Source organism: Vigna umbellata, chromosome 1, assembly GCF_029865625.1.
Source record: "Vigna umbellata cultivar VRB3 chromosome 1, Vumbellata_1.0, whole genome shotgun sequence".
NCBI lineage: Eukaryota > Viridiplantae > Streptophyta > Magnoliopsida > Fabales > Fabaceae > Vigna > Vigna umbellata.
The window spans coordinates 49,569,581-49,591,906 of NC_142165.1; the positions used below are offsets into that span (position 1 = coordinate 49,569,581).

Genomic DNA, 22,326 nt, shown 5'->3' on the forward strand with positions numbered 1-22,326 from the left:
AAAAAGAAAAAGAAAAAAAGTTATATGAACAAATGATTGTCTATTAATTTGCTATAATTTTGATTGATTCATTTGTTAAAATTATTCATATGATTAATTTTATGAGGTTTAGATATGTTATTATAAAGTTGAAAAGAAGAAGTTTTGATGATGTCTTAAAGTTAAGTTTCAAGTGTTTTTGTTGCAAAAAAAATTTCACGAAGACTTGTTTTGTGTTAAAGTTTTTGTAATTTAGTAGATTTATGTATAGGATGTGGTTAATCTTTTATTCTATATATTGTTTTTCTTAGGTTGCGTTAAAATTCATTTTGAATCAGAAAACCTCATTTTATACTCAAGATAATCGATTATCAACTTATAATAATCAATAATCAATTATGACTTGCCTAACCGATTATCACGAATAGTTATGAGAATTTTTAAGCAAATTGTTGATCGTTGTGCATTCATTAAATGCATAATCGATTATCAAGTGGATAATCTATTATCACACGTTAATTAGTTAACAACGGATTTTTGGAAGTATTCTTGAATGAGCTCTCTATAAATTGGATTGAGACTCTCATTCTAAAATACGAAATACATTGTACTCAAAATTCTTATTTGTTGTGTGTTGTGATAAGTGTTCTAAGGTTTGTGTAACCCTTATGTTTGTGGCTTTGAGAACTTGGTGTTGGCATAGAGCGAGAACTTTCACGGGAGTTGTGATTGAGTGTTGTTGTTGTTGCTGAGTTAAAGTTTGTCATTCTTTGTGAAGATTCAAAGGAAGTGCTCATCCTTTGTGAAACATTCGAAGGAGGTGTTCATCCCTTGTGGGTTTCAGGAGAAGTGAGTTTCATCTCTTGTGATAACAAGAGAGGTGTTCTAACCTTAAATTGTGTTATTTTCTTTGTGATTATAACAATTTATTGGTTTGTGATAGTGAAGCGTTAATTCTCGTTTGAGATTAACAACTGAACGTAGGATTTGAATGATCCGAACCAGTAAAAAATCACATGTGCAATTTTCTCTATTCTTTACTATTTTATTTGTTTAAATTTTTATTAAAGAATTTATATTTTTACAAGAAAATTATTAAAGGTATTATATGCGATAAGAAACTAGTTTATCCCATCTTGGTTTGTTGTACATGCTAATCATTTCGTTGCACCGCTCTCACAAGATATTTGCATTAATTGTTCGTAATCCTTGAATTGTATCATTTGAATTATAAATATAGGACTTTTTCTCTATGTAATAAGATATATAAAATTAGTTCACATTTTCTGATATTTTCTCTTCTTCCTTTTCTTCTTCTTTCTATTGTCTGTTTTATATTTCATAACACATTATCAACACAATGCTCTAACTAATTAAGTTAGTGAGAATGTTTTCTCTCTAAGATCAAGGTTCTGCATGTCTCAATGTAGACTCTTTCGAATTTTCCATCATTTACAATTTTATCATATATTCTTATTTTTGTGATAAGAATGTTTGACTTTATCAATTTTGATCTTTGTCTTATAATAATAATTATTATTATTTGATTGTTTTTCTAACCTTTAATGTTGTTTTATTAATTTTATAGTTAGATATATGAAAAATGATTATTAATAATATTTTATGTACTAGTTCTAAACATGTCAAACCTTGTCAAATTTGAATTTGTGGTCCTTGACATTACAAGAACAAATTACTTATCTTAGATATTAGATGTTGAAATATATTTAGATGCAATAGGTTTTTATGATGCCATTAAAGAAAATAATAAAGCATGTGAACAACTAATTTGTTCATAAAATAACAATATCGTGAAAAAAGATTTCACAAATATTATGAATTAGTTTCATGTCTTCTTATGGCTAAACAAAACAATGAGTTTTTGATGAAAAATCATGAGACCAGTCCACTTGGTTCTGCTCTGTTTCCATAAGTGAATACAACAACATATAATTCATATATTCGTGATCATGGTCATGCTAATGATCATGGTCACGAACATGGTTATAAAGGAAATTTTAAAGGAATATTATATCATCACAAGTGGAACAATAATGTGAAAAAAGAAAAAGAAAAGCTGAAAATAATGGTAAATAAGATGAAAAATATAGTTTATCGTTGTGGTAGTAAAGGCCATTGGAGTTGTACTTGTTGTACACCAAAGCATCTAATTAATGAATTTATTTCTTTTGATTATTGATTTAAGTCATTCTTTTTCTATGTTTTTCATCTCTCAATCATATTAAAAGCAATGATTTTTGCATAAAGTGTTTGAATCTACATGCATATTAATCATATGAGTTCAAGGGTTTCTAGGTTTGATTGAGAATTTACTTTGATTGAATTTAGAAACTTTCATATGATTAAACATGTTCTTACTAATAATTGAGAATGTACTTTGATTGGTGGTAAGAATTTGAACAATAATTAATTGAGAATTTACTTTGATTAATTAACTTTTAATTTGGTTAGGAGATTTAAGAATAGACATGATTAAACACAATAAGATTTGATTGAGAATTGGTGGTAAGAATTTGAACAATAATTAATTGAGAATTTACTTTGATTAATTAGCTTTTAATTTGGTTAGGAGATTTAAGAATAGACATGATTAAACATAATAAGATTTGATTGAGAATGTACTTTGGTTGAATTTATTGTGAATAATCTAGAAAGGTCTTCCATTTGATTGAGAATGTACTTTGAATGATTGTGAGATCGCCCTCAAGTTAATTAAGAATGCACTTTAATTAATTTAAAACTCAAGCAATAATCAATTGAACAATGATCTGTGACGAATCTATCTTGTACAGTAGGGGAATTAACATATTTCATCATAATTGCTTCTAAGTTTTCTACTTGTTCTTCATTTAAACTCGAACATTCTTCAAACATAATTCCATTAGCATAGTTTCTCACTTTTATTCTTGAGCATTGCATAGCATTCATGAGAGTCAAATATTGAAAAACAATTTCGTATTCATTGGGAGACGACTTAGGGTTACTTTAATCCTATCCATTTTCTTGAATACTACTTGACAATACTGAAGTTGCCACGAAAAGTAGTATTTGATAACACCAACTATAGCGTATCAGTGGCACAACAATTTCATGGCAATCTATGAAACAAATCATAACAACAACATCTTTAAATCATGCAAAAATTTTAGCATTACATAAAGTAAGTCATGAATGTGTTTAGTTAAAGTCTATAATTCAACATGTGGACAAACCTGTGGTCTATCATCGAGAAAAATGGAATCAACAACCATATATGAAGATAATAGGTCATTACTCAATTGAAAGGGTGATATAGATCCAAAAGATTCGTTCATGTAAAAATCTAACAGAACTATTTACAAAGTCTTTGCCAAGAAGGAGAACTTGGGAGCAATTAGTTCACAAGATTGGACTTTGTCATCTTGATGTGAGTTTACATGAGGGAGAGAAATAAAATATGTGATGAACAAAATTGTATTGAAGAATAAAGATTAATGTACTCGTTTTCCTTACCCAAAACATTTTTCATAGTAAGGTTTCAATAAGACAGTCTCTAATCAATGGACATCTAAGGAAAAGTTTTATGAATAAATGGTTATCCATTGGTTCTTTTAAGTTCTTTTTCAAGTTTTTTTATCCACTTTAATGTTATGTCATGTGACGCATTAGGACGTGACAGTGGCAATATCACATATTAATATTAGTGACATATACCAGTGTTAGTGTCACATATCAGTATCGACACCAAGTATCACTATCTCATATTTAATTCAATTCCTATATTTACTTTTTGATTACTTCAGTCCCAACTTTTTTTAAATTGAGCAATCTTATCCCTCTCTAACATGAGACTAAAATTATTATTTTTTATAAATGATATATTGATATTTTTATTAATTTAAAAATAAAAATAAAAACAGTTTTTTTCTAGATCTTTATACCCACATTTTTCTTAATCACCCATATAAAATTGAAATTAAAGAATATAATTATAAATGATTTAAAATATAAAAGATTGTAGTTAATGTATTATTTATTAATTTCTTGTAATAAATAAATTTAAATTGGTTTTAGATATATAAAAATTATCTTAATTAATAAAAATATCCGAAAATATGATTTATAAATATGATTATATTTATTAAATAAATTTAAGTTTCATTTAAAAAATAGTAAGTATTTTGAACTACTATATTATTAATCTATATTTTTATAAAATTAAAAGTAATTTATTTAAATAGAATCTAATAATATCGTTAAAGTTGGTTTGAAAATGATTATGGAAATATTTAATAAAAAAAGTCAATCTTAATAAAATTATTAGTATAACATTGATATAAAAAATAAATTTAATCCCAATTTAGAGATAAACAACATTATTTCATTAAAAAATTGAGAGTGAATTAAATTAAAAACTAATTACAAGGATTAAATTAAACACAAGATAATGATACTTATTGTTAACACTCCCATCTAATACTAATACTAACATATGACATTGATAGTAATACATGACATTAACAGTAACACATGATATATATAATGTCACCTCAAACTAACTGAACTATCTGACGCGACACAAACTTGACATGATAAAAGAAATTACAAACTTACACATATCTTTAATATCATATTTACAAATTTAACAAAAATATAAATTGAATCAATTTTTCATAAAATGAAACTTAATTTAAAAATAAATAAATAAAAGAACCTTGAAAAAATAATATAAGATAGAGGACTAATTTTACATTTTTATTATAGGTTAAACCCATTTAGTTGTCTCTATTTTTGTGAGGTTTTTTCAGTTCGATTCCCGTTTTATTAGAATTTCCAATTTAGTCCTAAAAAATGCTAATTTAAGTCAATTGGGCCCGTGCCATTAAATTGGCTTAACAGAATTAAATTTTTGATGAACTGAGACATTGACGTGGCCAGTTTTTGCCACATCACTCCTGCCATGTCAGCGTCATCTTCCCCAACAACAACAGAAACCCTAATTTCCCTCAAGATGAAACCCTAGCCACCGGAGCAAACCCTAGTGTCGTCGCCGTAAAGTCGTTGCGAAGCTTTCAGTCTCGTCGTCACCACCTTGTTGCGTCGCAACCGCGAAGCCACCGTGAGAATGCCAATAGCGCCTTCACTGCATCGCCACCTTCTTCATGCATCCACCATCTCGTCGCGCCTCAATGTTGCCGTTGCGCAACGCAGAAACCCATCATTCGCCACCACCTTCAACAACTAGAGAGAACCCAGATTCATGGCCGTGATTCGCACCATCCTCGGACCGCCACATCGCCTCCATCTCCTTCCACCACTATTTCTTCTTTGAAACAATTTCACCACCGTGAAACCATCTACCACTGCGAGTAAGAAAATCAATCAGCCAAGAAATCCAAAATCGCACAATCTCCATCGCCGTCGTTCAAACACCACCAAGCCAGCAAAATAACTAAATTGAAAATTCTAATAAAATGAGGATCAAACCGGAAAAAACTCACAAAATAACTAAACGGGTTTAAACTTTATTATATTAAAGTAAATATATTTTTTTCAAACTTTCTCAGTAAATTTCTCAAATTACTTGAACTAATTACACACAATTTTCAAAAATTATCTTAAATCAATGCAATAATAATGAATGATTCGTATTAAATAAAACGTCAGTTAAACTTAAATTTGCTTTAATGAAGTATTAAATATAAATATTTATTGAACTAAACGTTTAGCATTAATTAAATAGTAGTATTCAATGTATCTGTAAGATATTATTTTTCCATTTTAATAATGTCTCACTTGTATATATACTCGTTACTAAAGGAAAAGTTAACATCATTCATTCTAATTCTCATAGTATATTACTACAAATCAAGATAAGATCTTAGTATTTCAATTTGTTTTTCTGAATTCAAGTATAATATTATCAAATATTATTCCTAGTTCTTGTTTTATTACATCTCCACTTGCATTGTTCACTTTTATTTTCGTTGTTAATCCTTTGGTACCCTTCCTTTCTCAAATCAAACACGCGTTGACCCTCGTTCAACCCCAAAAACAAAACTGGAAATTGAAGAAAGGATCCGAGCAATTAGAAATTTGGAATCACCCAGAAACAGAAGGAGCCCTTCTTTTTCTTCTCTGCGATTTCTCTGCTCTCTCTCCCTCCCCGTCTTCAGGTGCAAAGCTCCAATAGCGTAATTGCCATTTTTCTTTTATATAATTTAATTACTGTTGCTTTACGTGCAAGCTTCTTCAATTTTCCCATCCAGGGAAAGAAGAATACTACTTTAACATATTTGGGGAAATTCAACCCACGATTCTTCTGTAAAATTTGTCCGAGAATAAACGTTGTTTGTCTGGGTATTTGGGGTTAGCAGAGGAGAGAAAGTTGAAAACTTTTTCTGCCTCGTGGTTTTGTTGATATAATGGGTCATGGGTTGTTCTCCTTTGGCAAATGGGGTTTTGCAATAATTGGCTATTATTAATTTTGCTGAAAGTGGGAATTTTATGTTATTGGATTTTGTCTGGGTCAGATTTGGGAAGAAAAAAAAGGTTATTTTTTGGTGGGAGGTTCTATGGAATGCCCCATTGGGGATTAAGGGTTGACTTCTTTTGAAAGTTTGGAGTTTGATTTTGTGTTTGGGTTTTGAATCTGGGAGGCTGAGATTTGTGAGTGGGGTTGATTGAAGTTTGGTTTGAGTGATGGATGAGGCACTGGGTAGTTCATGTTCCCTGCCCCCTTTCCTGGCGAAGACTTATGAGATGGTTGATGATCCTTCCACGAATTCAATTGTTTCGTGGAGTGCCTCTAGTAAAAGTTTCGTTGTGTGGAATCCTCCAGAATTTGCTAGGGATTTGCTGCCTAGATTCTTTAAGCACAACAATTTCTCAAGTTTCATCAGGCAGCTCAACACATATGTAAGCAAATTTGATCTTGCCATCTTGGAATTGTTGATGTGAATACTAATAATTGTCTTTGTGTTGTATGTATTGCTCTGTTCTGCTTTTGGTTGCTTACACTGAATTGTGGCCTCTTTATTTGAGCAGGGATTTAGAAAAATTGACCCGGAACAATGGGAATTTGCCAATGATGATTTTGTAAGAGGGCAACCTCATCTTATGAAGAACATTCATAGACGGAAGCCGGTTCATAGCCATTCTTTGCAGAATCTCCAAGCACAGGGCCCATTAGGGGAATCAGAAAGGCAGAGTTTTACTAATGAAATAGAGAAGCTTAAACATGATAAAGAGCGACTTCTAGCCGAATTGCAGAAATTTCAGCATGAGTGGCAGACATATGAGATACAAGTACATTGCTCAAACGATAGGTTGGAAAAGTTAGAACAAAAGCAACACAAGATGGTTTCTTCGGTTTCTCACGTATTGCAGAAACCTGTGATTGCTGTAAATATCTTGCCTCTGACAGAAACTATGGATAGAAAACGAAGGTTACCGAGAAGTGGCCACTACTATGAAGAAGCTAGTATTGAAGATGCTATTGAAACTTCTCAAATGTTACCAAGAGAAAATGCAGATAATACCACTGTCTTGACATTAAATGTGGATCGATTGGATCAGCTTGAATCATCCGTGGCATTTTGGGAGGCTATTGCACATGATATTGGAGACAACTTCGCCCAAATTCAGTCAAACATGGATGTTGATGAATCTAGAAGTTGTGCTGATAGTCCATCCATATCTTGTGCCCAATTAGATGTTGAAATTCGGCCTAAATCATCTGGAATTGATATGAACTCTGAGCCAACTGTAGCTGCTGTCCCAGAGCCAGTTGCATCAAAAGATCAACCTGCAGGAATCACTGTCGCAGCGACTGGAGTTAATGATGTATTCTGGGAACAGTTCTTGACAGAGGATCCTGGTGCATCAGAAACACAGGAAGTGCAGTCAGAAAGAAAGGATTCTGATGGCAGAAAGAATGAAGGAAAACCTAATGACCTTAGCAAATTTTGGTGGAATATACGGAGTGCAAATAATCATTCAGAACCGATGGGGCATGTTGGTCAGGCAGAGAAAACTTAGTGGCAATAGATTATTCTTCTTGCTTGTACTTCTGTACAATCACATGTAATAAATATAGGTTTGCATGGTTTTTTTATTTTGTCTACAATAAATACGTGTTCCTTATTTTGAATAGGATGCATCCTCCATTGATTCGTTTCTGATCACGGTTTCTTCTAGATCTATTATACCTGTTCTGAACTGTGGTTGGTTCATGCTTTTAAATTGTCGATCATGTCACGCATCTTCAGTACTGCATTGTACTGCTGCTACAACGGCTATCATGACTGCAAGCATAACCTTAATTTAGAACCTTGGTAGTATAGTTATCACTAATCTACCTTTGTTCTTTCTTCCTTTTGATCCCTTACAACGTTACTCGTACCATATGGCAGAAGCTTCCTACTGATACCCTCTGCTGCCATTCAATGGTTGTGAGCTTGCGTACATTTTTGTGAATGGAAACCATCGTGCAATTGCACGGTGGTTCTGATGCAGTTGTGGACATCAGTTATACTGTAGCTGCATCCAGTGATGCAGTCCACAATTTGATTTCAAGAGCACTGATTTTTGTTTCTTTTCTTTTTTTCGATCGGCACCAAGAACACAGTATTTTAGAGAAAGTCTTGCTTCTCTGGAATGGAAAAGACTTTGTTTTCATGAATTTATTCATATCATAGTACTGCATTTAGAGAGATTACTGGAAATGGAAACTAGGATTTCTCATTTGAGAACGGGAAATGTGGTGGAGTACTTCGGCCTCAATTTTCTTCACAGAATAATTTTCACAATTGTCAATTTCACTATACTATTATCGTAGACAAATGGTGAGGCTGACACGAGGAGGAAAAGGTTCACAGAAGAAATTCATGATGGAAGGGTAAAGTTACATTACTGTCCATTCATTAAACTGCTGAATTGAAAATTACATTGGATTGAACTGAACCTACGATTCAAAATTGACCTGGGTTTTGAACTGATGCTTGAAGGCTAATAGGTAATGATTGCTGACTTGTAGTTTTCAAAGACTTGGAGCCGAAAGAACTTAGAAACATTTAGGATTTGTTTGGTTTTGCAAAATTTTCTTTGTTTCTATTTCTTGTTTTCAAAAATAATTACAGAAATGTTTTCTTGTCATAAGTTTGTTTGTTGTTTTCAAAGAACTCTATAGAAACGGTGGTGAAAACAACTGTGTTCACCATTTCTTATACAAATCTGATAGTGAAAATAACGTGAAAACAATGTAGTATTGTGGTAATATTTACAAGAACAAGAAATCAAACCAAATATTTAACAAATCAAACAGGATTATAAGTTGTCACTCATTCTGTGACATATTGTTGAATAGCAAAAGGATTTACAGAAGAAAAAAAGAGCTGTTATAAGTTGCGTATACCATTTTGTTGAAGTTCATTTAGAGTTATATTCTATGTGTTAGGCCACATCATGTTTAATATAATGCTGAAGAAAAGAATAGAAAGTGGATGCATACTGCATTGCATTTTGGTGCCATGCCAAGAAAGCAAGTTTGATAAATTATCAAAATTTCGGTGCTATGCCAGTTATTTATCCATATTTATTTATGAATAAGAGAAGTATCCTAGATAGTAAAAATTTGATTAGGTGATAAAAAACAAAGGTTGTAATTTATCTATATTTATGGTGTCTTGTTTCAATTTCTATTTAATGTTTTTCTAGTGAAATTAATTGACATTATTCATTCCCTTAAAATACTACTAAAGGAAAGTATGAGAAACTTGATTAATAAGATCCGGTAAGAAACTTGTCACTAATTCTAATAGAACTTTAAGTTAATTAATATTGTATATTTAGCGTGGAATGTCAAATTTTATATGTTGAATGACAAATTTTAGTGTTTTAAATAATTAAAAACTGAAAACATCAACTAAAGTTATCGTGTGGAAAAAAGCGAGTCAATCCGTTTTCAAAATTATCTTTATCATTAACTTTTTCTATCAAATTTACCGTATGTCATTTTTACATGTCATTTATTCAAAATTACCAAACTAATGATATTAACATTATAAAAATATGATGTTATTATAGATTAAAATAATATGTTTGCAAGGATTACAATTAAAAAAACATAATTATTAGAACTAAAACAAAAATATGTATACTTGTACAAAGTTAAAATATGAATGGCTTGATGTGCGGTGAGTATGATCACTATTTGAAACTAAAATAATATTTTAATATAAATGAGATTTTAATATAATGTTATTAGATAGCGTGGATAAATTTCTCTTACTCCATTATTTATCTTATATATAAATAAACGATATGAAAAACTACAATTTGCTTAACAATAAAAAATATTTATCTTCGACTCTGTTTTTGAAAAAATAATGAAAATAGTAAATTTAACGATTGGGTTAGGAGGGTTAAGACCACCTCTACCCATTAAAATCTCTGTTCTATTTGCTATTAAGGTGACCATAGTTAAACATGAAAAATGTTTCGAAGATTAAAATAAAACAAACTTAAATGTATAAAAACTTTATTAGATTAAGTTAGATTTAAAATTTATTTTTTTAATAAAATATAATAATTTATTACATTTGTACATCATTTCTGAGTTAAATGAGGGAAATCAGTCCAAATAAATTCTTCCAAATGTCTCTTGATCTCTTAATTGTAGCTCATGATATTTAAACCAAGTATGGTTTCAGATTAATTTTGATGCATTAAATTTTTATTGTGTGATTATTTGAATTAAAAGTAAAATGGAGGATGAAGAATACCAATACCAGAAATGGATAATAAGATAAATAATATATATATATATATATATATATATATATATATATATATATATATATACACGAAATAATGATTTCAATTTATAAAAATTAAATAAGATTTTTTTATTAATTAAGAATTTTTTCACCTACTTTGTATTTACATGTGCAATTCATATTACTCTTATAATGCATTAAATAGTGTTTAGAATTATGTAAGATTGTTTTTGTTTAATTTACCTTGGATAATTTTTAAGTGTATCTTATCTCCTATACAATGTAGACTATATTAATGAAAATTATAAAGTCTTGGGAAATTTTTTAATTAAATAAGATTTTTTTTAAAACAGAAAAATCAACCCAGAAATCCTTTATTACAAGAAAAACAATATAGTATTTGATTTTCTGTTATGAAAGAAACTACGACAACAATGTCATTTTGTTTTAAAAAGCATAAAACAAATATATTAAAGGTTACGTTAGTCATCTACCTTCAATTAGTAGTAATAGTGAAAATGATAACGTATTAATATATTTTCTACACATAATGGACTTCTGAATCTGAGTTGATTTCAAAGATATTTTCCTTTTAATTTTTAAATAAATTAAATTGATCATTCTTTTATTTTTTTTTAAATTATTGTCAGCTAGCGTAACTTGATTGTTAGGGTTTGGGAAGCGAAGAAAGGAAAAAATATATGATAATATTTTTATATTTTTTAAAAATATATTTTCTCGATCGTTTTTGTTATCAAAACTAAATATTATTCTTTAAAAAAATCTGTAAAACTCAACAAAATAGATTATCACTTACCTCTGTTTCATGCCAAATTTGGTAAACATGAATAATTTCTTTCTTGGTATCTCCCTTTTCTTATATATTGATTTTCTTGTACAGGATTTGTATTAAAGTAAAATGAAGTTGAGAATTGTGTTGTCACGTCATGAATTAAATGCATACATTGAATGTTATGACAATACATTTTGCGGCTTTGTGTAGTTCAATCTATAATTTATATTGCTGTTTAATAATACTATGTAACTCTTGGTTTGATTGGACTGCTTCAAGACTGCTTAATTTTATGCTCCTCTTGTTAGACTTCTGGGATTTTCCTTCTATCATAAAATCCAATCATATTCTTCTTCTCCACAAAAAAGAATGATTCTTTTTCTTATTATAGTGAAAACGATATATCAATATTTTTTTTTACATTCATGGGACTATTTACTCAATTCTTTCTTAATGGCTTAATAAATCATTTAACTTGGAAGGTATTAGAATTTGAAGAAGGTAATTTAGTGTAATGATTAATTGTACCTAATTCCATGCATTGATTTCTCATTAAAGTGTATACAAGACATAGTCGGTTATGTGCCTCTTTAATAACAAATTAATACATGTAATTATATACCATGTTTTATGTGAAATAAATGAAGTGAATAAACTTATAAATTTATTTTTAAAAATAAATTATTAAATTTTGTAATACTAATTAACATTTTACTTTATTTTAATTGAAACAAAGTTAAGTTTAATTAAAAGTTAATTTTATATTAATGATTTTTTATTGTAAAGTAAATGAAAAAAAATAAATTAAAGTTGTATAAAATTATACAGTTATATTAAAAATTGAATGATTCTTTAAATCCATGCAACTTTATGGAATGCTATTAAAACAAATTTAAATATTAGTTTTAATATTACAAAATAATTCATTTATATTTACTTATTTTAAATTTTAATTCATTCCTATTTTTATTAAAAGTAAATAATGGTATGTTTGTAATTTATATATTATTTAAATATTTTAATTTTGTTATAACGTCAATTAAATTTATATATATTTATTACTTATTTGATTTTTTTTAATTCAAACTACTTTACTTTTCACTAAATTTTTAATTATTATTTTTTCTTTCCACCCAACCCACAATTCAAAAAGGATTTTAATTTAGTAGAATAATAAAAGTAATGACTTAAGTTTAAATTATAATTTTTAGAAGGAGTAAAATGACAAAATAAGCTTTGTAGCTCATTTGTTTGGAGTACTTGGGTAATATATGGAAGATATTAAAGTCAACTCCTGTTATTAGTGTTTTTGTTTTAGACAATTTCTAAAATTTAAATTGAATGATTAATGAATTTGGATTTTTTTGGCATGGTGAAGCTTTAGGGTAGAATATAATTTTTCTGAGTGAGATTTGAGAGTTGATAGGGTAAGTTGTTTGTTATTGTTCCTTTTCTTGTTTGTGTTTGTGTTGGTATCATAAGAACAACTAAACTTTCTTGTTTCTTTTATTGTTTATGCTTGTGTTGATGTTGTAAAGAGAGTTAATATTGTTTATTTTTGTATGCATGTAGTCATAATTAGCTATAGTTGTATGTTTAACCATGTATGTGATGGTTTGTTTTATATGATAAATGTAATTTTTAGTGCATGATTTAATTTAGGAGATTATATCAAGTTTTGGATAACAAAGTATGATGGAATATGTTTAAAACTATAAGATACGCATTTTTTAGTGTCTCTAGTATATGCATTTTTGTTGGACGTAATTTTGAACTGTTGAGTGCTACCATTATAATGGAGACATTGTCACAAAATCGCTAGGCACTATAGAATGAGTGTCGAGTGCGAGTATTTCATATGAAAGGCATTGGGTGCCACTTTGTTTTTTGTTCCAAATTCTCGATAAAATTGTGATTCTCACTTTGTTAATCGTTGAATTGTACTGAATTTTGACAAATGGTTTGAAATGTTACTCTTCACTTTGATTGTTAGGATCGACAATTAAATGCTTGTCAATTTAGAAAATAGGCATGTCTGGCTGTTATATTTTAGATTTCTCTTTCTTGGTTCTTCAAATTTAGATCAGAGGTATTAGCGAATTGTGAGACACTTATTTGTGCTTTTGGTTTAACTTTGGAATAAAAGAGTGTTTAATGGTAATTTATGATTGTTGTAATTCAAATGGTTGTGATTTGTGGAAATTGAATGTAAGCGTTATGATGATTTTAGAGATTTTTATGGAAAATTTAAGATTTGAGTCAAAGTATATGAGGTATAAACTTATGATTTTTTAGTGGGATTAATAAGTTGAACATATTCCATTTTAACATGAAGATATTTTGAATGATATTGGACTATTTTGATGATGGATTGTTGAGTTCTCATTGTAAGACATGATATGATTAAACAATGTCAATTTTATTCAGTCTATAGATATATATTGCTTAAGAAATTTGATTATTATTTTGAGTAGGAATCAATTAATATTATGTTGTTGGAATATATGGTGATATATGAAATCGTGATAGTTGGTGTAGGATTGAATTGCCTCGATAACTGTAATGAAAGTATGATTAAGTTTGAAGGGTGATTGATTAGTTTTTTCTTATGTGGTGAAATTGATTCTTTGAGGTTAAATGAAAGAGAGTTAAGCTTATGTTAAGTTAAGTAGAGTTGAATCAATTGCGAAACTTGATGAGTGGTTGTGTAGTAAGAATTGAATGGAATAAATTTAGAGTTTAATCCTATGATATTGGAAATTTGGAATTGTTAAAGGATATAAGGTAATGATAAATATTGAAAGGAAGAACACTGAGAGAAAGTAAGCGGAGAGGGTAAAGGGTTATGTTATGGAGTATTTTCACGTTGTTGTATTAATACAACTAAGCTTAGTTTAGGTGTGTTGGATGTCACTTGAACAATGTTTTATGTTATGTATTCTTTTATTATAAGTTGAAATTGTGGAGTAGATGTTATTTAGTATGATTATGATGACATGTAAATGTATGTATGTGTGATGGTGACTTAGCGAAAGATGGATACTCTGTCAATCTCAAGTGGTGAGTGTGAGTGTTCACTCTGCATGTAAGACTCATGGGGAGCACTGGAGAGTAGTCTTTACTCGTAAGACTCTTGGGAAACAATGGGAAAGGTAATTTTGCGTAAATTGTACTAAAGATAAACTTTGTTGCGGAAGCTCTCAAGGAAACTGTTGGGAAGTGACACCTGCGAGCTTCGCCCATAAGAATTATAGGGAGTAAAGGAAGTGAAGTGGTTATTGCTAAGTTGCATGCAAGAATTGCAACCTGATTCATAATGTGAAGATCATTGGTAGTTGTGTTATTTGTTGTGATGATATGTTTGAATATGTGATGATATGTTTTGAACTACTGCTTAAGACAACAAGCTTTGTAAATGGTTGTGAGACAACCGATGAAATTTAATGGTATGGTTAGACAACAAAATTATGAAAGTATACTTTGAACAATTAAGTGAGACAACATGCAACATGCTTTGTGAATAATTGACCATTTTTGAAATTGAATGGTGTTGTGAAACACAGAGTTATGAAAGGTTTGGATGAGTCATTATATTATTATTGATGTATATTATTAGTTATGATGTTTGATGTTTTTGTTAATTCACTTTACATTGTATGCGTTTGACTACGATGAAGAGCCGTGAATTTATTTAAGAAAAAAACTTGTTTCAGACAAAAATTATCCTGAAGTATTGTACATAATTATTATATGAATTTTTAAATCTTACTTTTGGGTTATTTGAACAAATAAATAAAAATTTCAGTTTTCGTGTGTAGTATAAAAGAAATCAAAATAATGTTTCTTAAAATTTATGAATTTTACTAAGTAACATCCTAGCTAGGTGTTACAATCCTAAAATATAAAACAATCCAAAACTGTTTTAAATTAAAATAAATTGTGTTTTAACCTATAGATTTTGAGAACAAATAAATACTCATTTTCTTACTTTAAAAATAAATTTATTGATGATGGTGAAAGTTTTACACGATATCGCTTTGTCCAATAATATCGGGATGACTACCATTCAACCATTTTTGTAAAAAAAAAAAATCTATCTTTTTTATTTTTAAATGAATTGATAAAGATGTAATAGTGTATCAATTTAAGGTTGGGCTGCTAAAATCTAAGAATAAACAACTTCATTTACTTCAAAAGACAATGGACATAAAATAGATTTACCATCATAGTATTTGATTATTTCATTAACAAAGTTAATTATTTCAGTATTATCTGAGTTGGAGGGAAAGAAAAGGTTATGTATTTAATATTCTTTTCAACAATCCAAATAATTGAACTCAGTATCTTTCGATTCCATTCTTTTTTCTGAATAAGTTTTTTGCCTTTATCCCTACAAAATTTCTCTGTTTTGTGATTTCCGAGTATCCATATTCACGAAGCCAAACTTTTAGAAGAGAAACCTTTACTGCTATAATAAATTTATTATCACATTAAAATCCATTGAATTCTGCATCTAGCAACTTCTGCTTACGTTGAGTTATGAATATGAACATGCATCTATATAGAATGATCGATGCCAAAATCATAAATGAAAACATTAATTTGATCATGCAAAGCCTACCTGCAGCATGATTAAAGTAGAATCACCAATTTATGAGAGCCTAGCAAGTAGGTTAACTTTATTATTTATAGGTATCCCAAGTAACCACCCAGTTGACTTTAAGAGTTGCTGAGTTCCAAGTGTAATTGGGACTTACTGTTATGTTATGACCTAATTAGGCATTGTGTAGATGTGGCTTAAATGCCTCACTTCAAACACATTAGGTGATGGATACAGGTTTTAGGTACGGTACTCAAATTATGTATTTGGGGTCTCTATAATTTCCCCATATTCTAGATGTAGATTGTAATAATAATAATAATAATACACATGCATAGTATTTGCAGTGTAGCTAAGTTGTATCATTTATTCATCCCTTATGGTAGATCATCAGAAATGGTACCTTTGAGATAAAGATCACTCCATTTGATGGCCTCACCTAATGCTCCCAACAGGCTAGCTGCCACTTAAGAAAGCTTTATTGCCAAAACTAACATTGTGAAGATAATTTCATCACTGCTCAAACATTTTCAAGTGTGTCTGGTGTCTCCAAAGGGAGACAAGCTAATTCATTTAAGTAGGTTGGTTTAGACTACATATCACAGTGAAATAGGGAGAGGAAGAAGATATTTTTACAGGGTCCTAATCAACCATGTGATGGTAGATCAAACCATCTAGATATGCTGTCTGTAGGACATACAATGAGTGAAACATGGTCATGATTATGCTTATTTGCAAATTGCAAAAACTGATGATATCTAGATATGTGAAGTGATAGTTTTTTCTTAAAGAAGTCCTACTTCACCTTGAGGATATTCAGCTCATTAACTTGTAAGCATAACAATTTAATGTACTGTATTAGAGTTTAATGTTTAACTAAGCTATAAACTTATAAACCCTACTAATACTTATGCAATATATAGTCAAGGATGTAAACAAATCACTGAGCATAATAGAACATTAGCATTTATGACATTCCTGTGATAGTTTATTTGCATATTGCCGCGGTTTTTCAAAACTAAATAATTAAAAAGTGCAGGTAAAGCTAAAGGTATGTGATGGTGTCTAATACTGGTCACGAGGAGTGAAGAACAGTCTCCTTTCTCTTTCTTTCATTTCCCATAAACATTTAACCACAGTTCTTCTACCGGCATGGGCAATGTCTTATGGGTATTATACTGGTGAGAGGTAGGATCATGCTGATGTGCATAGCAGCAATGTCTTTTGTGTTTATATGTGCATTCTCTATTTTTGGAAATCTCTACCATTTGGATATTTGGATTCCTTGTTTCCTCTAAAAGTTTCGCCTCTCATCTGTGCTTCAGACTGCTTGCTAACCTACCTTAAAAACAGTGCTGCATGATGAACATGTTGCTACAAGCTTACAAGCATCCTAACTTCAACAATATAATCATGATTTGACTGTAAAAATCTTGGGATTATTTAGATTTACATGCACAAAGAACTCCTACTGATAGTATTTAATATAACATTATTATTAATATAAAGAATGCTGAGATCTTGATGCAACTTCTCCTGAATTTTATACAGAAGATGAGAATATAGAAATTCAAGTAAACTTAGAGCATAACTAGGACAAGGGTAACTATTCACAATTCTGCCAATCTTTCCTACAGGCTAAACATTTTGTTGTTAATCACAACAACAGCATTGCTTGTGTGATTGAATACCCGAACTGGCTCGGCTCATGCACAACCATACTTGTTTGAACACTTGGATGATGAGATCATGGTACTCATTAGAATTCAAAGTCAGATAACATGCTAGCAGATCTTGCATTTCTTCTGGCTGGCTGATCTGTTTCTCTGTGATCATCTCAATCATTGAATCTCTGAAATCCTTCTGTGGATCCAAAGAACATTTCACCACCGCAAAGCTATCTAACCCTTCTGTTTCCTCCACAATTTCCTCTTCTTTTTTCATCTTCAGTTTTGCTTTCTTCTTCTCTTCTATTGCCTTTATTTTTCGGACTTCAACTTTGGAACCCATTCTTGGAGAATGTAATCTAACCTTGGAGTTGTGCTTTGGTTTCCTCCTCTGGTTTTCTCTGCTCACATGAAGCGATTGCATTTGTTGGTTACTCTTTGCTTTCAATTTCAACTCCTCAGTTTGTTTCAAATTATGCAACTCAGAATCCAATTGGGGACTACTTACTCGGGCTTCTCTTAGATACCCAAGGCCAGAACTCTTTGAATCGACAAACAAATGCTTCCTTGGTGTGCAAATTGTTCTGGGTGACTCATATTGCTGCACATCATTTTCTAAGAACGGACTTGATGCAAACTGAGATTCCTCTTCTGCCTTTTCCAATTTCAAGAGCTGCTCTTGCAAAACTCTTTGTGCTTTCCTCTCATATCGCCTCCTCAAGGATTCGAGTTCTTTTACACTCCTTGCAGCTTCATTCAGCAATGTTGTTTCTTCTCTCAGTTCAGTGTCCTTCTGCTTCAACTTCTGAGTGACTTCTCTTCTACCTTGTCTTTTAGCATTATTCAATCCACCGGGGAAACTCGAGGATGGAATGACATGTTCAGCATCCAATTTGTACTTTACCGGCTTCAGAATATCATCACTTTTTCTATGCTCATTACCCTCTTCACCAAATGAGAGTCTCCAGAAAGCCTCATCATCCCCTCCATAAAACCTGCCTCTATTATTCCCACAAGCATAATGGGGCGAGGTATCTGATGGAGTTGAATTCTGCTTTGCATTTTGCTTCAGTGCGGCAGGTTTTGGGTCTGAGTTTATTCTCATATGCTTGAACTTGGAAAGCCATGAAAAAGGAGACACATGAGATGCAAAAGAAGGCCTAGAAGAGGAAGAAGGAGAAGGAGAAGGTTTTTTTCCACCCCACTTCATAATTTGGTCTACTGTTGCGTTTGGAAGTCTAGATTTGGTGAAGATTTAGTAAGTAGTGTTGAGTCGAGAGAAGATAAAGAGCAGAAGTGAAGTGCATAATGGGTTGGAGTGTGTGAGAGACTTCTAGCAGTTAGTGGGACGGTTAGGCTGTTAAATAGGAACGTGGGTTTCTTACTGGTTTTTTCTGCTATGTTTTCAAAAGAGATACCCGCCCCAATTCCTGTGACCACTTTTCCCACTTTTCCTGCTTTTTGGTTTGTACTCAAAAAAAGATTTGTGCCAAGGGGGGACCTCTTTCTTAGGCCCACAAGCTATTAGTAACAAATAGCCAAATTCTTAATGAGAAATTAGGTTGCGAATATCAGAAAATGGTTATGAAAATCGTACATCGTAATATTGAGGTAGTACTTTGTGTAACTTTGCAGTAACAATAAGATTTAGAATTTGAATGTTGCAGTGTATTTGAATGAACATTAACTTTGTTTTCGATATGTAGAAGGCTTTGTAAAAGGTATAAGACTAAAGAATAAAACAGTTTCTTTTTGGATTGTGATGGAGTGAGAGTGTTTGCTCTTTCTAATGGTATGGCAAAATCCTTGTCTCATCTTTTGCTTTGGTGGCTTTATTTATTTGCAGTTTTCTCAACTTTTTGTTATAGGTCAAAGAGTCTGAGAGCAGCAGCACAGTGGCACAGTGGCACTAATGTTAGGAGCATACACAACTTATTACTAGGATTAAGCTCAATGTTTGGCGGTTGGGGTGCTCCAAATTTAGTCCTGTCTGTCTAGGCGTGTAAATTCATCTTTCACCCGCCACCAAATAGTACAAATATTATTTATGTACTCTGTACAAATTCATCTTTGCTACCTGTATTTCTTTTTATATTTTTCTATCTGTACTTTATACATTTCTTAGTTTACTATTAAACAGTTCATATATCAAAACTACATAAATACCATGTTAATCCAAAGGATGTGGACCTCTTAAAAGACCAAGGAGAATAGTGATCCTTCTGAATGTTTCAACGTCAAGAAGATTAAGTTATGAGAAATATTTTAAAATTTAGGAAAAAATATGGTGTGATTATGGAAGAGAAACTTGACACAATACCTACCATTTTAGCAAATGGCCCTTTCTCATGGTAGGTATTATATCATGAGATTCTGCTTGTCTCCTCCAAATTATGCAGTAAATGTTAAGTTCCAACCCAAAAAATTACATTTTTAAGATCAACAGGGGACCTTCATTTCCAAGCAAGGTATAAGACCAAAAAAAGCTATTGGGTTATTTATGAAATTCTAAATTGGTTGTGTTGTAGTTTTGTCAACAAAAAGAGGTCATCAAATTGCTTCTATAGTTTCCCATTTTGATAGATCATAATCTTTTGCAAGTTATTTCATTTTCACACTCTTCCAAATAAATCCTTCAACTCATACCACCCCATTCTTCTTATCCACTCTCACCTCATCTAGCCATTTCTTATTTACAGGAAATGAAACAGAATCTTTACATTATTTCCATATTAATGTATGAAATGACATGTTTGCATTTAATATAGCAATATATATATAATACCGTTTCTTTCTGTATCATGTTACCGCAGCACCTCCAACTACATCTTTGTCCTCTATGACGTCTGCACTCTGAGAGAAAGAAGAAGATAGAGAGAATAAAACAGTGGGAATCTGCTTTTTTATTTTTTTTTTTCAATGCTTATCATATATTCTAGAAAGCTTGTGTCTGAAATTTTATTCTGGAAAATTCTTATTAAAATATATTATGTTATGAAAAGTTTGTTTTGTAGTCCTGTTATGAAAATTTTGTTCCAAAATCATATTCTAAAAATTCCAGTAAACTTATTCTAGAAATTTTCCAAATTAGATAATCATGAAGTCACCTTTATAAAGTAATTTTACAAATTTTAGGTGCAGTTTGAAATTATAGAGGTGCAAGAAGAAAAATCCTTGCTCATTTTTTCTTTTTGCTGATGGGCTACACTTACCTGTGGCGCCACGCCCTTATTTATGGCTTTTCTTCTTGCACTCCATCTTTTTCTTCCAACACTATCTGTGATTAAGGAAGAAATTGGGATAGAATCTGGAACGTTTCCCCATAGAAATCTTCATCATTCATTAATGTTTGATGTTACTTTAATTTAAATATTGTTTGTTCAACATCGAAGGGTAGTAATGGTGCTGGACTTTGAACTCAAGTTTCAACATCGTTTGGTTAAATATAGGAATGAAATTACATTTTCGGTGGCCAATTAAGAAAATTCTTAAAAACTATTCCAAAATCATCTAGACACTTGGAAAGATAATAACAACAGAAGTTGGTCAAATAATAGTTAGTATTGCATTCAATTCCTGAAATTCAACACCATTCACTTCAAAATAATACTATTTTACTATTGAAAATTTCCATAAATTGAAAGATCATTCAAATCGAGTCATGACAAATACATTTTTTAGTGCAACTAACGAATTCATTATTGCCAGTTGTTCCATGATATGTTACTTTATTGTCGCCGTGGGTATTTTATTATTGTTGTTAAGGATAATGTTTGAAAAGTTTTAAACTGTAAAAGTTTAAGGATGCTTTAATTTCCATGTTGGTATATGTAAACAACGTCTGTATGTAAACTAAACTCGATTAAATTTGACTTTGTTTATTTGTAATTTCTCTCTTTCACGTTTATTACCGACCTATATATAATGCTGAGTGGTGCAGATTATACAACGTTTTAGATTCAAACTCCATAATTATTTTCATACTTTGGTCATGTTTGATAAACTAATTGGAAAGTTAGCTCAAAGATCAAAAGTTAGCTGAAAATTTTAAAATAAACTGATATTTGAAAGTTGGAAGGTGTTAAGTTAAACTATTAAGTAATCAAACATAAAATTATTTCTTAAAATAGCTCAATCTGTAAAATGCTAAATATAGCGTTTTTTTTTTTACATTTTAAATTCCATTTTTTGTCGTTTGAAATGCACCTTAGGATGTTTAACTTTTATTTTCAAAGTTCTTTTTAACTCTTACAAATTTTATTTGTAGATGCATTTTGAAATTATTATTTTTTGTTTTAATTATTATATTTTTCACATTATACATTATATTATCAATCTTATATTATATAGTGTATATTTAAGTAGGAGTAATGTTTTGTAATATTAATTAGTGTATTGGTTAAAAGTAAATAGTTAGACATAAAAACTATTAAAGAAGAGAAAAACAAAAACAAATCCCTCTTTAGAATTTTTTAAGTAGAATATTGATTAATAAAATAAATATTATAA

General features: G+C 30.4%; 2 protein-coding genes across 2 annotated transcripts; one reads left to right on the forward strand and one right to left on the reverse strand.

Annotated features, from left to right (window-relative positions):
• Positions 1-5,856: 5,856 nt before the first annotated feature.
• Positions 5,857-8,177, forward strand: LOC124843141 (heat stress transcription factor A-4c-like). The gene is made up of 2 exons (XM_047319824.2): positions 5,857-6,897; positions 7,027-8,177. Exons 1-2 carry the CDS (start codon positions 6,682-6,684, stop codon positions 8,017-8,019), a joined length of 1,209 nt encoding a protein of 402 aa, XP_047175780.1. The 5' UTR covers positions 5,857-6,681; the 3' UTR covers positions 8,020-8,177.
• Positions 8,178-17,603: 9,426 nt separating this feature from the next.
• Positions 17,604-19,171, reverse strand: LOC124843054 (uncharacterized). Its single transcript, XM_088103603.1, has one exon. The coding sequence runs from the start codon at positions 19,025-19,027 to the stop codon at positions 17,804-17,806; it is 1,224 nt and encodes a 407-aa protein (XP_087959729.1). The 5' UTR covers positions 19,028-19,171; the 3' UTR covers positions 17,604-17,803.
• Positions 19,172-22,326: the final 3,155 nt, after the last annotated feature.